The sequence below is a fragment of the Trichechus manatus genome, unplaced genomic scaffold, assembly GCF_000243295.1.
Source record: "Trichechus manatus latirostris isolate Lorelei unplaced genomic scaffold, TriManLat1.0 scaffold00011, whole genome shotgun sequence".
NCBI lineage: Eukaryota > Metazoa > Chordata > Mammalia > Sirenia > Trichechidae > Trichechus > Trichechus manatus.
In genome coordinates, this window is record NW_004443947.1 from 22,809,705 (window position 1) to 22,825,673 (window position 15,969).

At 42.1% G+C, this 15,969-nt stretch overlaps 1 protein-coding gene across 1 annotated transcript; it reads left to right on the top strand.

Moving 5' to 3' along the window:
• The first annotated feature begins 900 nt into the window (after positions 1-900).
• IL12B (interleukin 12B) lies at positions 901-15,559 on the top strand. Its single transcript, XM_004371248.1, has 7 exons — positions 901-906; positions 4,597-4,684; positions 8,462-8,737; positions 9,310-9,427; positions 11,358-11,575; positions 13,390-13,547; positions 15,426-15,559. Exons 2-7 carry the CDS (start codon positions 4,597-4,599, stop codon positions 15,555-15,557), a joined length of 990 nt encoding a protein of 329 aa, XP_004371305.1. The 5' UTR covers positions 901-906; the 3' UTR covers positions 15,558-15,559.
• The last annotated feature ends 410 nt before the right edge of the window (positions 15,560-15,969 follow it).

Below are 15,969 nucleotides of genomic sequence, written 5' to 3' on the forward strand. Positions count from 1 at the left end.
CTAGGAGAGATGTATCTTTATTCTGCTCATTCTGTGCATCTCTGTAGTGCTCCTAGGGCCATAGATTTGTGTGCAAAATGAGTGTGAGGGTCCAGGCTGGGTGCCCAAGAGGGTGTGCCTTGAATGTGGCACACGTTATCTGTATGCCTGTCTGTGCATATTTAACCTCCTGCTCTCATCTGTATATGAGAGAGTACCTATGAGTTCTGGCTGTGTCTTTGCACACATTCGAGTCTTACTGTACACACATTTTTATCATGTCTGTAGGAAAATGTGTGTGTGTGTGTGTGGTACATGGAGCCAGAATGGGTGGTAATAGTATGTTTCTGAAATCCAGACGCAAAAGGAATAATGTGGGGGAGGAGGGCCCCTCAGATATATTAAACCTTTTGCCCTTCCATTCACGAGAAGCTAGATTTTGTTGTTGGAGCTTCTCCACATGGTTTCTCCATCCTGCGATGAACTTGGCCTCCTGCTTAGCCTCCCATTGGCCTTCCTTCTTCCTCAGTCTGAGGCTGCCTGCTGCTGTCCCTACACACCTTGGCCATGATGTAAACTGAAGAAATCAACAACCCCATTGCCTTCCTTTTTCCCCACCCAAAAGTCATTTCCTCTTAGTTCATTACCTGGGATTTCAATGTCTATGTTCCCTCAGCATTATTGATACTTACAGAAGAAGAAGAAGAAGAAGAAAAAGGAACTGCTTGAAATTCCCCCAGAAGGTTTTGAGAGTTTTTTTTTTTTCAGTGTTGCAGTGTTGCAACTTGGAACAAGTCAGTTTCTAGTTTGGGTTTCCATTGTAAAGCTGGGTAGGAGTAGGGTATATAATAAGCTCAGCAGCAGCAGCAGCAGCACCAGAAACACAGCTTCAGGCCCAGCAGATCCTGCAGCCTTCCCAGAAGCAAGGTAAGCACCTCTCTAGCCCCTTACACCCATTCCCATGAGCCTGTGGCTATCCAGGGGTGCTACCCACTGTGCCTGGCAGATGAGGTGGGTGGGCTCTGGAAGCATGCCTAGTAACTTGCCTGCTGGGACACTAGTGAAAAGTCAGTACTCTGGGGACTGATTTTAAAAAAAAGTGTTAATGTAAAAAGTGAACTAATAATGATTGTATACATGGACTGTGAACAAATACACATTTTATAAAAAGTTTGTTTTGGCATGTTCTGTCTTATTTTGAAGCTGTACACATATAAAAGTATGTTCCTAAATACTAATAGCCATTAATTAAAGGACTGTGTAGCGTTAAAGTGAGTGGGGCTTACCTGAGCATTATAAACCTTTAAAAAGTCTGTCATGCACTCCTTAAAATAATTGAATTTGTAATTATACCTTGTAACTGAATCTTACAGAGCATTCTTTATCCTATATTTGTGATGAGTTTAATAGTCAGCTGTGATATCAACCAGATTGCCAGATTATCCCTTTTTTTTTTTTTTTTGTTTTGGATTCACTAACTTTGGCCTCATTTTAAAAATGAAAAGCAATTGTACTGTTTCATACTAATCCCTGAGGAGTTTTAAAATCTGAGAGAAAAGGAAAATCTTTACTGAACTGATGTCTTATCCCTGCCCAGGTAAACTATGTATAACAACGTGATCGGGGTAAGATATAATTTTAACAAAGAGATTACCCAGTTGATGACCCACTTTTTTCAAGTAAGGAATTTCAAGATACTGGAGAGAATTTTAGTGGCTCTTAGAGTAAATTTTACTGGGATCTGGTCTTTTATTATTTCTATACATGAATTCATTCCACTAGTAATGAAATCCCTCTAGAGTTTCTAGCCTAGACTCTGAGGATTGATTGGCAAGCAAAGCAGACATGATCCTTGCTGTCAGAGAGCTCAGTCTGGTGGGAAGGAAAAACATCAAACAAGTAACTATACTATTTCAATGTAGTAAGTGCTGTGAAAGGAAGAATGGGCTCTGTGAGAGCAAATAGTCAAGGTCCTGACTTCATCTGGGAATAATCTCATTAGCTCCTCACCATAACAGGATACCCATTTTACAGATTAAGATTGTGAGGCTTAGAGTGACTTGCGCAGGGTCACACAACCATTAAACGGCAGAGCTGGGATGCCAACACAGGTCTCCTTGGCTCTAGAACTTTCCATGTGCCAGTCATATCATCTGTGACTCTGTCTTTTTATTTTTCAATAATAATTACAAAGACAACACTTGCTCAGTATAAAAACTAACAAAATAAACTTGGAAAAGAGATGTCCTCCCAAGTATCATTGGCATGCCCGTGTTGGTACCAACATTAGGGAGCCTTAACACACCATGGGAGATAGGAATGACTAACCACAGTACCCTGCATCCCTCATTCAAGGGTTTTAAGAATTTAGAAAACCTCTGAAATTTCATGAAAAAAAAATTTTTTTTAACACTCAAGACTCTCGAAACTTACCATGTCAAGGAAATGTGGGCTGAGGGATACAGCTTCCTGGTATCAGCTGATTGTCCTCATTTTTTGTTTCTCTTGGGTTTGATTAAGAGGTGACCCACTACCATTTTTACCCTTGCCTGTGTTCTGTGTTTTAAAATGTAGGTGATATTACTACAATGTGAGTAGCTTCTTATGACCAGCACCAGGCTCTCTTTACCTTAACAAGCAGTCACCTGAGATCATTAAATGCACCTGAGGCCCAGAGAGGCCTTGCTGGGCGCAGAGCCAAAGGGAAATCCCCAGCATTAAGAGAACGTAAAGTAATTGCCAGGAATCTCTGTTGTCTCCCGTCTCTGTTCCCAGAGTGCAGACATCCATGGGCATTTCCCTATAGCCAGGCACTAACTTTGTTTTCGGCTATCCATTATATTCAAAAGAGAGATATCAAAATTTTCCTTTATCACTTCCTGATTAGTTTGTACAAACTAACATGATATTGATTGCCTTCTATAATACCCTCATGCCATTGCATGCTTCCAGCAACCCTTTAAGATGGGTATTATGCCCATTTTACAGATGAGGAAACTAAGGCTCAGAGAGTAGCATGCCTAACACCACACAGTTATTGACTGGTGGAATCAGAATTCAAGCCCGTGTCTTCTTCACCCCAAGCCTATGAATTTACCAACTGTTGCTCTGCGCCAGCTAGTACTTTGCTACAGTCCTAACTTGGACTAATTGTCCCTGAAAGCTCCATGCACTGGGCTATGTACGGGAAGGCCTGATTTCTAGTCCTGTCTCTGTCTCTCATGAGCTTTAAAATATAAGGGATTAATGTATATATGAGGGTCCCCCTAGGGTTAACAGAAGTTTCAACACAGCCCTTATCTATCAATGCCTGGTCACTCCAACCAAGGGATGTGTATTTTTAAGGTATTTGGCTGAAGCTTTTAAGTATTATTCTTCGTATGATTTAAACCAGAGGAAACCATGTTCCTACAGAACATTGCACTCTTCAATATAGATGGAGGTGTTTCCAACTAAAATTAAATAATAATCATCTCTACCTAATTTGCAGGTGGGGAAAATGTTAATGAGTATAATTTTCACAATATAAAGATCTCCATAAACCCTGGTGACTTAATTTAGACTGGACTTTAATATACGATGGTAGATGATACAATTATGCCTTTCATTATTTCAGGATTATGCATCATTATTTTGTGGTCTTCTCTCAAAGAATTCCTTGATTTTCAGGGTCTCTAGGATCCCTGGTGGCACAGTGGTTAAGCACTCAGCTGCTAACCAAAAGGCCAGCAGTTCAAATCCACCAGCTGCTCCTTGGAAACCCTATGGGGCAGTTCTACTCTGTCCTATAGGGTCACTATGAGTCAGAATGGACTCAATGGCAGTGGGTTTGGTTTGGTTTTCTGGACCCTGAAGATGTTTGAGAACCATTGAGTTAAGCCAGAGGTTTTCAAAGTGTGATTCCTGGACCAGCAACGTAGGCCTCACCTGGGAAGTCTTCAGAAATGCAGATTCTTAGGGTCCATCCCCAGACCTAATGAATAAGAAACTCTGGGCCTGGGACTCAGCAATCTGTGTTTTTAAAAAACTTCCAAGTTGCCAAGTTATTATGATGCGCACTCAAGTTTGAGAACTACTGGGTTCGATTATGTGAAGGGAGTAGATTTTTGAGTTTGGAACAATTGTACTCTAAACAAGGAGAGAAACTAAACCTCCACAACAAAGCCAGATGACTGGGTTGTGGCCGGAACTTAAAAGTTTGCATCCTAGCCCAGTGCCCTTTACATAGCAAGTATTAAATAAGTAACTGCTTAACGCTGAACCAGACAAGTCATGTTCCTTCCCTGAGCCTTAGGTTTTTCACCCTAAAAATAAGAGGATTGCATCAGACAGCGGTTCCTCTAGCTCCAGATAGTCTATGACTATCTGGAGATGTTCTTACCCAAAGACTGGTATGTGGGGCTGTTGTAACACATTTAGTATTAACCTGATCGCAGACAAGAAAGAGGAAAATAAAGATTAAATGCAATGTGCATAGAATGTATATACGGTTCCCAGAGGTAACTGGATAATTATTAACATTGTCTCTCGTCTTTGCCTTCCTCATCTTCTCCTCTTCCTCCTCCTTCCTCTTTTTTCTTCCCTCCTGCTGCTTCTCCTCCTATTTCTCTCCTACAGATGCGTCATCAGCAGTTGGTCATCTCTTGGTTTGCCCTGGTTTTTCTGGCATCTCCCCTCCTGGCCATATGGGAACTGGAGAAAGACGGTAACCAGCTTCTCTCTATTCCCTGTGAAGTCCCGGGATTCTAATTCAGGACTCTCAGGCAGCCTTTGCTGGGACATCAAACCGAATGGGCAACCACTCACGCACTGGGGTCTTCCTAGTGAGAGCCAGTGCTCTGGGAAAATGGGAGGCCGTATTTCCTGCTTTCACCTCTTGAGGGTGTCTATATTGTTTCGTTTTCATGTTGGATGCCAAAGGAGGTTTTTGTGGACTGTGGTGGGAAAAGAGATATGGATTTTGCCAGTATTGGCTAAAAACCAGTTGTGCCGTACGATAAAATTCCAAAGTAGAGGATTTAAACAGAATAACTATGTGCTGTCATCTCCCACTCCACCACCCAGTGCTACCCACTTAGTTGACACTGTGATGCCTTACCTCTGACCAAGCACTTTGGATAAAAGCATAGGATTTAGACTCACAGTGTCTTGGGTTCAAGTCCTGATTCTGCTAGTTACTGGCTGTGTGACCTTGAGCTGGGTCACCTCTGAGCCTGAGTTTCCACACCTGTAAAGTGGGGATTACAAAGTGACACCTACCACATAGGTTACTAGATGTGTTAGTAAATGCAGAAGACAACTCAATAGATGGTGAAGTGAAAGGAAATGTTAGCTAATATTACTGTTTGATTGCTAGAAAAAAATATGTCTCTGATGACTTAAGAGAAACTTTCTTTCCCAGCAATCAACAAAAATTATTAACAGAATAATAGCATAGGTGTTAATAGAATAAGAGGTTCCCTCTATCCTTCTAGTATCTCACGCTCAGTAAATATGCATTAACTGATTATTGTTGTTCCTAAAAGACCTCAGATGTTCCTCACTGAAGCAAGCATATTAATGCTGATAATTACTACCTTTAATTGTGTAAAAATAACAATATCAACAATAATAATAATGGTTACTACTTATTGAGGACAGCATTTCATTTAATTCTCACAACATCCATATGAAGTAGAGACTACCCACATCCCATTTTACAGATGTTGAAAAGTGAGGCTAAAAGATTAAGTAACTAAGGACCCCTGGTGGTGCAATGGTTAAATGCTTGGATGCTAACCAAGAGATTGAACCCACCTAGTGGCTCCGTAGGAGAAAGACCTGGCAATCTGCATCCGTAAAGTTTACAGCCTAGAAAACTCTATGGGGCAGTTCTACTCTGTCACATGGGGTCGCTACCAATTGGAATTGACTCGATGGCAAGAAGAAAAAAAAAGTCATTCAAATAAAAGATTAAGTAACTTACGTGAACTCACATCGCTGGTAAGGGTAGAACAGGGACATGATCCCAATTCTGTCTCACTTCAAAGCCTATACACTTAAGTCTTTGAAAAAGTTTTACAAGAAAGACGTGAAGCAATTGTTTCCTACATCTTTGGAGAGTTGAGCAAGAGAAAATAGTTAAAAATTAACCTGAAGAGATTTCAGCTGATGATCAGAAATGATGTTTGGATAGTCAGGAGACTGCAACACTGAACTAGATGCCTAGAAGAAATGTTGGACCATTTCTCCATTCTTAAGAGTGTCAAGAAGACAACAATCCAGCCACCCACCCAGGAGGGTTGGAGAGTTTTAGACTCTTCCTTGAGCAAAAGCAAAGGCATGAGCCAGATGATTATACCAGATCTCTTCCAACCTGGGACTTTTCTGAGCTCAAAAACCTTGTCCCTTGCATATTTAACCCCTTAGTTACTTCTGATTTGGTAAACCACAAAAATTCCAGAACATCAATGTGAGAAACACTAAGAGGGCTTGTGACTTTGGAGACAAGATGATGAAGAAGCCAAACCCTAGGTTATAGATGATCCTCATCAGGTTCCCTCTTGCCATTGTTTTCCCTGCCCTGGACAAGGGTCTTCTAAGCATTCTGAGTCTTAAGTATTAACAGGGAAATAGCCATGCTATTCATTCATCAGCGGGACAAAAAAGAACTAGAGAAAACCAAAGATGCTATATGGCTTCATGTCAACACAGCTACTCATTTCCGAAGAGTTAGGCACTAAATGTTTTTTATCTCTTATCTTTGTTACCCATTTAAAAAAAAAAAAAAACACACACACAACTCACTCCTGTCGAGTCGATTACAACTTATAGCGACCCTATAGGACAGAGTAGAACTGCCCCATAGGGTTTCCAAGGAGTGCCTGGTGGAGTCAAACTGCTAACCTTTTGGTTAGCAGCTGAACTCTTAACCACCAGGCCACCAGGGTTTCCTGTTCCCATTAAGCAGTTGTAAAACCCATCTGATGCAAGGTGAGAGCTTTATATTCCACAGTGCTTTATACTTGGATGCCAATAACAAGAGCCACAATTTATATTGCATTTAAGGGCACTGCATTAAGCTATTACATGAATTAGCTTATATAATCCTCATCTTGACCTTCCAGAGCAAATACTAATATTTTCCCATTTTAAAGATGATATTGAAGCTGAAAGTAGTTGAGTTTCTTACCCAAGACCACAGTGCTAGAGCTAAATCTAAACTCAAACTTATCTAAACCCAAAGTCCAGGCTGTTAACCACCATGGCATTCAAGCTTGAGCAGAAATCACAATCATTTGGAGAAATTGTTAAAATACATATCCTGCAGTTCCATCCCCAGAGTTTCTGATTCAGTAAATCTGGATTGGGACTCAAGAATTTGCATTTCTAACGGATTCCCAGGAGATGCTGCAGATGATGATCATGCTTTGAGAACCATTGCACTAAAATATTCTATTCATTTAATAATCAATGCGTGAATAGATGAATGAATAAGTGAATGCATCTTTGATGTGACAAACTCTTTGGAATACTATCCTAAGTCAGCCCTTGAGTGCCAGTTTAGATGTCAAGATACTGTAGTCCAATGCAAAGCCTAGAAGTCAGAAGGGTTGAGATGTAGCTCTTGTGCTTCTAACTTGATGTGACCTTGCTTAACCCCTATATCCTCCTCTATAAAATAGGAAGACTAAGGTCTGCTGAACTGCCTGCTAGGATTGTAAAATAGCTAAATAATACAGAGAGAATGAATATCTCCACTGATAAGTCTCCTGCAGAGGAAAGTAAATCCTTAAATCCCCATGGAAAGTTATAGAAGGGTTTGTCTGTGTCATTGTCTGATCCTCTGGTCTGTGAATAATAACAATAACTTATATTGAGTTTACCACATGTCAGGTCCTGTGCTAAGTGTTTTTATTTTTTCATTTGATCCTTAAAGCCAAACTTGTGAGGTAGATACTATTATTATTGTCATTTTACAGATGAAGAAACAGAGGTTCATGGTAATTAAGTACTTTGCCCCAAATACCACAGCGGGTTAATTGGGGCAGGATTCAGGCCTGATCAATCTTTCTCCAGGCCGTTTGCTTTTTTAACCACCATGTTATTCTGATAAATACTGTGCTCTGGTTTATACCCTCTGAAATTGAAATTGTGCTAGAAGTTTCTTATCTTCACTAGATCTTTGGCAAAGAGTTCTGTGCTGTTTGTATTTTTGAGTGGAGCAAGGTCTTCCCCATCTTCCAGCTAATCAAAGGTTAATTATTACAGGCAACCTGCCAGTTAATGAGTCCACAGCAGGTATAAACTCTTTGCTTCTCTGTTTCACGGCCTTGGGCTCAAATGGGCCCCAATGCCCTGAGACCATCTCAGCAAACATTTGCCAAACACTTGTTATGAGCAAGGCTATGCTTAGGCAGTGGAGATGCCAGGATGGTCCATAAAACACAGTCCCAGAGTTCATAGAGCTACAGTCTAGTTCTCTACTCCTTGTGCTCTTCAGTTTACATTGTAGAGTTGGACTGGTATCCTGATGCCCCTGGAGAAGTAGTGGTGCTCACCTGTAACACTCAAGAAGAAGACGGCATCACCTGGACTTCTGACCAGAGCAGCGAGGGTTTAGGCTCTGGCAAAACCCTGACCATCCAAGTCAAAGAGTTTGGAGATGCTGGCCAATACACCTGTCAGAAAGGAGGCGAGATTCTGGGCCATTCACTCTTGCTGCTTCACAAAAAGGAAGACGGGATTTGGTCCACTGATATTTTAAAGGACCAGAAAGGTAATTCCATCCCCTTGAATAATGTCAATGTTCTCTTTTGCTCCACAAGTGATACAAAAATAAAAATTAAAGAAAGGCAAGACCCAGTTCATGTAGTTAATGAGTTAACATCAAGTCCCTTACTGAAACCACTCAGAATCTCCATTTTCTTTTGCTTTGCTAGACAGCTTTGGGTTATCAACCATCAAAATCTCATGTTGGGAGAGATATGTGTTCAGTCTGGATGTTTTCCCTGAGATTCTCTTTAAATAACAGTAATATTATTGACTGACTAACAGAAATTAACCAATGTACGAGATGCATTACATCAACACTGAGGTGATAACCTTGAGAAAAAATTAAGAATACCTCCCTGAGTGTGTTGGGTGTATATTATACCCTACAGAATCAGCATCCTATTGGCACTCCCAAACCTAGCTAAAATGCCTGTCAGCGGAGCAGCCTCGTTTTCCAAGGAAATGAATGGAAGATATTCACACTTGTGCCACTGAGTGGCCTGTAATTAATCACAATCAAAATCTTTCTGAAAGAAAACCTCTTAACATTGAATTTTTATTCTTCTTCAAATCCAGAACCCAAAAATAAGACCTTTCTAAAATGCGAGGCAAAGAATTATTCTGGACATTTCACCTGCTGGTGGCTGACAGCAATCAGTACTGATCTGAAATTCAGTGTCAAAAGCAGCAGAGGGTAAGTGAAACCCATGTGGCTTCTCAACGTTTTGCTAGAACTATTTCATTAAGAAAATAAGGGTGACCTATCAGTGACCAAATGCAGAATCTTTTGAGTCCCCTCTCTTGCCCTAAATTGAGGAAAGAACATGGAGATTTAAGCCAATTGCGTGAACAAATGTACGTGTTAGGACAGGATATTCTCAAGGTCTGAGAATAGCCTCACTGTGTTTGAAGCCACTCTCATCCAAATTGCCTGGAAATGCTTCATTAAAGTTCATAGCACCATGGGGAGGGATAAAAGGAGAAATAGAAGCTACAAATGACTTGCCAAAATTGCACCTTGAGTCAAAAATACAAACAAGAGTTCTAGGGCATAGATCCTGGAAGCTCTAAAGCCAACCCCAAAATTCTGTGATCCCACCAGAAATTTTCCCATGGCCACCTCAATTCCTTTTTCTTCTGCTAATGCCACGCATTGGAAGCTAAGAGAGCTGAGGAGTTCACTGTTTGTCCAACACATTTGGACTTTCCCTAAGAAACCAATTTCCATGGATAGAGAACCTCTGTTTTTGCCCGTCTATGTGACTCCCTTTAATCACTATCTCAGTTTCTGAAACAATGTAGGTTAATGGAGCAAAGTCTAGGTGATCATCCTGGCTTTGCCACCATTTCGCTGGGTAATTTAACCTTTGTGGTGGTGTTATTAGCTGCCATCTGTGTCAGCCCCCAACTCATGGCAACCCCATGTGTTACAGAGTAGAATTGCTCCATAGAGTTTTCGTGGCTGTAATCTTTACAGAAGCAGATCACCAGGCCTTCCTTCTGCAGAGCCACTGGGTGGGTTCAAACCACCAACCTTTAGGTTAGCAGCCAATCGCAAACCACTTACGCTACTGGGGCTCCCTAAATTAAGCTTGGAGTCTCATTTTCCCATCTTTAAAATGATAACACCAAAGAAATGGTTATACAAGTACACAAAGACATAGGTGCAAGTGTTTGTGGCATTTTGGGTAATCAGCAGGGGAATGATTAAATAAAGTGTGGTACCTTATACTCTGAGCAGTCATTAAAATGAATAACCCAATCTGTATGTTTTGATGTGGAGAGCTCCCCATAATATGCTCAGAGGGGGAAAAGTGGTTACAAAACAATATATATAATTTGAACCCACTTCATAAAAAATAAGCCCTATGTATATATATAGAAAGAGATATAGATAAATAAAATATATAAAATATATGTGTATATTTCAATGAATATTCATTGAAAAAGTTCTAGAAGGCTACAGCAAGCTATGAATAGCATTTCTATCTGAAGACTGAGATTAGGGATAAAAGGGTAGATGAAGGAGGTACATACACATTTACCTTTATATGCATCTTTATCATTTTTTTTTATAATTAGCATGCATAGATTTTTTAATTAAAATAAGAAAAATGAATTCAAAATTTTAGTAAAGGGATTTAATCAAGGGCTCTAGATCTAAAAATGTCCAGATTCATTTAGGCCAGCGGTATATATTTGCAGAGTTGTTTCCAAACATTTGTACCACTCCCTTAAGCTAAGTTTGTTCTCGTGGGAAGGGCAGTTTATTACCCCTGGGGAGAAATCAAACCAGTTGGAGAAGTTGTGTCCTCAAAGAGCTGTCTTACCTGCCTCACTGGCTGCAATCACTGGGAAGTCACCTGCAAATGGGTAACCAGTATCCAGTTGTCATCCAGTTGACACCAACTCATGGCGACCCCATGTGTCTCAGAGTAGAACTGTGCTCCATAGGGTTTTTCAATGACTGATTTTTCAGAAGTAGATCACCAGGACTTTCTTTCAAGGCTCCTCTGAGTGGTCTTGAACCGCCAACCTTTCAGTTAGCAGCTGAGCACGTTAACCATTATCATCCAGGGACTCCACCACAAATGGGTAATACAGGATGATTTCTGTGACTTCAGCTCCTCTAACCCCCAAGGGGTGACGTGTGGGGCAGCAACACTCTCTGAAGAGAAGGTCAAAGTGGACCACAGGGAGTATAAGAAGTACATGGTGGAGTGTCAGGAGGACAGCGCCTGCCCAGCCGCTGAGGAGAGCCAACCGATTGAGATCGTGGTGGAAGCTGTTCACAAGCTCAAGTACGAAAACTACACCAGCAGCTTCTTCATCAGAGACATCAGTGAGTTATGGACAATTATATGCACTTAATAAGGATCAATGCTATTTGTCACACGTTCACCATGCCCCATGCACTGGGGTAAGGGGCTTACCTGCCTTACCTCTTTAATTCTGCTACAAAAAAAAAGTAGGTACAATGGAGATACTATTATCTGCATTTTAAAAAGGAGGAAATTGAGTCTTAGAAAGATTAGCAACTTGCCCCAGGTCTCACAGCTAGCAATTCAGACCCAGATCTGTCCACTAGAAAGGGTAGGCTCTTTGCTACACATCTATTCTGCTGCCCAGGTTGTTTCCCTGATGAATCCAAGAGCCCTTCAAGCAGAATATTTATCCTGAGAATCAAGGCTTCCTTACTAATTGGAATTATTCCCAGCCAGTCTCTCTCTAGCATTTGAATATAAACTATTTTAGATTGGACATCTATTTTTTAATTGGCAGGTATAGATTTTGCCATTTATCTTTCCCTTTACCATTTACTCATTTAACAAGCATTATGAAATAAAGCACGATAGAGCCACATAACTTGCTCTAGTATTTGTGGAGTGTTTGCACTTGATGGGCTGGGGAGGGTGGGATCTAGTTCTCATAGTGTGGCCAGGAAGGAGGTGAGATTTAAATGAGACCTAAAGAAAAGAAGTTATGCTAAGAATAGAGAGAAGAATTTTGCAAAGTACCTACTAGGTGCCATGGTCTTTGTGTGGAGTGGTATTGGGTCTGGTGAGTCCAACCACCTTCTGTAGAATGTCTCCCACTCTAGAAAAGGTAAGACTACTTTGGACAGAGTCTTTGTGATACTCAGCTGCTGTATCCTCTATGCATTCTCTCGTGGCTGGCACATAAATGGGTTCTCGGTAATTTTTTATTGAGTAAGTGAGTGAAGGAATGAGCATAGAGGCAATTAACTACAAATGCTGCGAGACAAGTCAGTGCAGACACTAGGAACAGACAAAAAAAGGGCAATAAGTGGAAAGTCTCCTACCTCATCCTGGGTGAGAGGCTCAGCTCTGTTCCATGTTTGGTACAAAAAGAGGGCTTGACCACAGAGAGGATGGTCCTTGATGGCATTGCCCAGATGTGAGATTGCTGTCTCTGAGAATCTTCTTCTGAGCACCAAGCAGAGGTGGTTCCAGTGCCAGGGACCATCCGATTGAGGGACGTGGACACCAGAATGCAAGGATGAAGGATTCTGAGCCTCTCTCTTGGGTTTGGTAAAGGGTGTAATGATTGATGAGGGCTGCCTTCCATGGATGGCATGAGGACCAGCAGCCCAGGTATCTCATGTTTGCCAACCCAGTTTATTTCATTTACCCAGAGCTAGTTATGGTCCAGGTAGTTCAGTGGCTAGACACCATAGGTACCATGGCCCTACATTGTTCCTAGTGCCACCAGAAGGTGAGAAGGATGCCCTCACTGCCTGACAGATGGCGGGAGGTGTGACACCAGCCGTGCAGATAAGGAGAGCATGAACAAGGGAGTGTGGCTGGCTGGGGGAGGAGGGGCATTGCTTTCTAGGCCCAAGTTTCAAAGATTAAAAGTGAAGCCCTGAGGATCCTTAATTTCCTAAAGTTTTAGAAAGAAGAGTTGCATGTATTGACCTCATGTAAGGACTTTACATAGTAAATCTCATTTTATCCTTACAATCACTTATGGGGCGGAAACCACCATGAATCCAATTTTCCAGATGAAAACAGTGCTCAGAAAAGTAACTCTCCTATGGACCCACAGCTGGTAAAAGGTGAAAGTGGACTCAGAAGCCAGAACCACCTTACTCCAAAGCCCCGTTAGGAAAGTAGCGTTTATCTGTTTCCACAGTCAAACCTGACCCACCTAAGAACCTGCAGCTGAAGGCATTAGCGAATTCTCGGCATGTGGAGGTCAGCTGGGAGTACCCTGACACCTGGAGCACCCCACATTCCTACTTCTCCCTGACGTTCTGCATCCAGGTACAGGGCAAGAACAAGAGAGAAAAGGTAAGACATGATTCATGCGCGATATATTCTGTGGTCAGGTTTACGCAGGCCCCCATCAGAGAGAAGATGAATGATGAAAATAACCACCAACTTTTCTTAGCACTTTCTATGGGCCTGGAGCAGTGCGAAGGGTTTTACCTGGGTTATCTCACTTAATCCTCATAATATCCCTACAAAGGCAGGCAATATGATTATCACCACTTCATGAGTAAAGACATTGAAGCTCAGAGAGATTAAGTGACTTATCCAAAGTCACTCAGCTAGGAAGTGACAGAGCCAGGACACAAACTCAGTTGGCCAGACACAAAGGCCTGCCCCCCAACCACTCTACTGCCTCCAGGATAGTTGATCATTAATCCTTGCACTCAGAATTGGTCCTCAGTGAGTATAACTGATGACAGAACATTCATGCTGTGTCTCAACTAAAATGGGTAACTCTCAGCTGTTCAAGAGATGGTTAACTTATTGTCTTAAACAGAACATTGGCACTTACACAGGCTAACACAGTGGCTTTCAAACTTTCTTCCCTTAGCATGAGAACTTCTTTACCTCTTACAAAGTCCCCAAGGCACTTTTACAGAGCCCTAGGGCTCCTTGGACCACATTTCTAGAATCACTGCATATAGGCCTTATGCAGCATAGCGTTTAGCATGTGGTAGAAACTTAGTGATACAGTTGTTGTTGTTGTTAGCTGCTGTCAAGGTAGCCCCCAACTCATGGTGACCCCATGCACGATAAGATCAGACTGTTGTGATCCATAAGGTTTTAATTGGCTGAGTTTCAGAAGTAGATACCAGGCCTTTCTTCCTAGTCCATTTTAGTCTGGAACCTCTGATGAAACCTGTTCAGTATCATATCAACACACCAGGCTCCACTGACAGAGGGGTGGTGGCTGCGCATGAGGTGCATTGCCCAGGAATCAAACCCAGATCTCCTGCATGGAAGGCGAGAATTCTCCCATGAAACCATCACTGCCCTCTAGTGGTTCAGTTACTTCCTGAGATTTTTGGCAGGTTGGGGGTTTTACCTAAACATTATTTAAAAATCTTGATAAGTACCTTCCCAACTTAAAGCACATACCATTAATAGGTAATATTTACTGGGCGCTTTTTACATGGTAAAGACTTTGCTAAGAGTTTCACATGAATGTTACCTTTCATTTGTACAACTCTTTGAGGTGGTCATTATTATTCTTCCCATTTTATAAATAAGGAATGTGAGACACAAAGAGCCTAAAACATTTTTCTGAAGTCACACAGCTAATAAGTAGAGATGTCAGGATTTGAACTCAGGTTTGTCTGATGACAGGATCAGGGTATGGTATTTCTGAATATCCAAGAAACAGCAAGAGCAAATCTATCTTAGTCCCAACATCAGCCTAGTACTGGGGTGGGTATGCATGGGGTCTTCGGGCAAGGCAGCTGTGTTAAAAGATGAAAACTGGTCCAAACGATTTCTCTCTTAACCAGTAACAAGTTGCTATTGAGTCAACCCCAACTCATGGTGACCCTATGTGTGTCAAAGTAGACCTGTGCTCCATAGGGTTTTCAGTGCTGATTTTTCAGAAGTAGATCACCAGGCCTTTCTTCCGAGGCCCCTCTGGGTAGACCTGAACCTTCAACCTTTGAGTTAGCAGCCAGACACATTAACCGTTTGCACCACCCAGGTACAAAATAGAAAACAGAAAAGCAGAATCTGTATTTAGAGTTTCTGCCAGTAGGTGGCATAAGTTCTACACCCTTCCCTGTGCATTACAAATGTGGTGTCCTAAGACCAGGGTGTGATTGTTTGGGGAGGTTGTGCTTTGCAGAAATATGCCCAGCCTGCCTTGTGACAGTGTTGCCACAGGGCATTCACAAATTGCACTGTCTTTTGCAGAAAGAGAGACCCTGCATGGACAAGACCTCAGCCAAGGTTATCTGCCATAAGGACACCAAGATCCGGGTGCAAGCCCGGGACCGCTACTATAGCTCCTTCTGGAGCGAATGGGCATCTGTATCCTGCAGTTAGGTGAGCAGGCCCTCGAAGCCCAGCCCAGACCTGCACGCTCATAGTACCCGGGTTCAGGGCAATGGTGGGGGATGCTGCAGCACAGCAGTGGGCCAGTGGGGCACCCTGTACACAGTCGCCAGAGTGAGAAACATACATTTGTTTATTAACAGGCTTTATTTGGTGCCCATATTGTGTCAGGCACAGGGATACGGCAGCAAAGAAAACAGCCATGGGTCCTTCCCCCTAGTTGTTAGATGCCATTGAGTCCATTTTGAGTCACAGCAAGTCCATGTGACACAGTAGAACTGCCCCATAGGATTTTCTTGGCTGTAATCTTTATGGAAGTAGATTGCCAGGTCTTTCTCCCGCAGAGCCACGGGGTGGGTTCAAACCGCCAGCCTTTTGGTTAACAGCCAAGTGCTTTACTTTT

Coding starts and splice junctions, on each gene's coding strand:
- IL12B (XM_004371248.1), top strand. CDS start 4,597: ATGCGTCATCAGCAGTTGGTCATCTCTTGGTTTGCCCTGGTTTTTCTG. Junction 9,428..11,357: donor AGTGTCAAAAGCAGCAGAGG/GTAAGTGAAACC, acceptor CTGTGACTTCAG/CTCCTCTAACCCCCAAGGGG. Junction 11,576..13,389: donor CTTCTTCATCAGAGACATCA/GTGAGTTATGGA, acceptor CTGTTTCCACAG/TCAAACCTGACCCACCTAAG.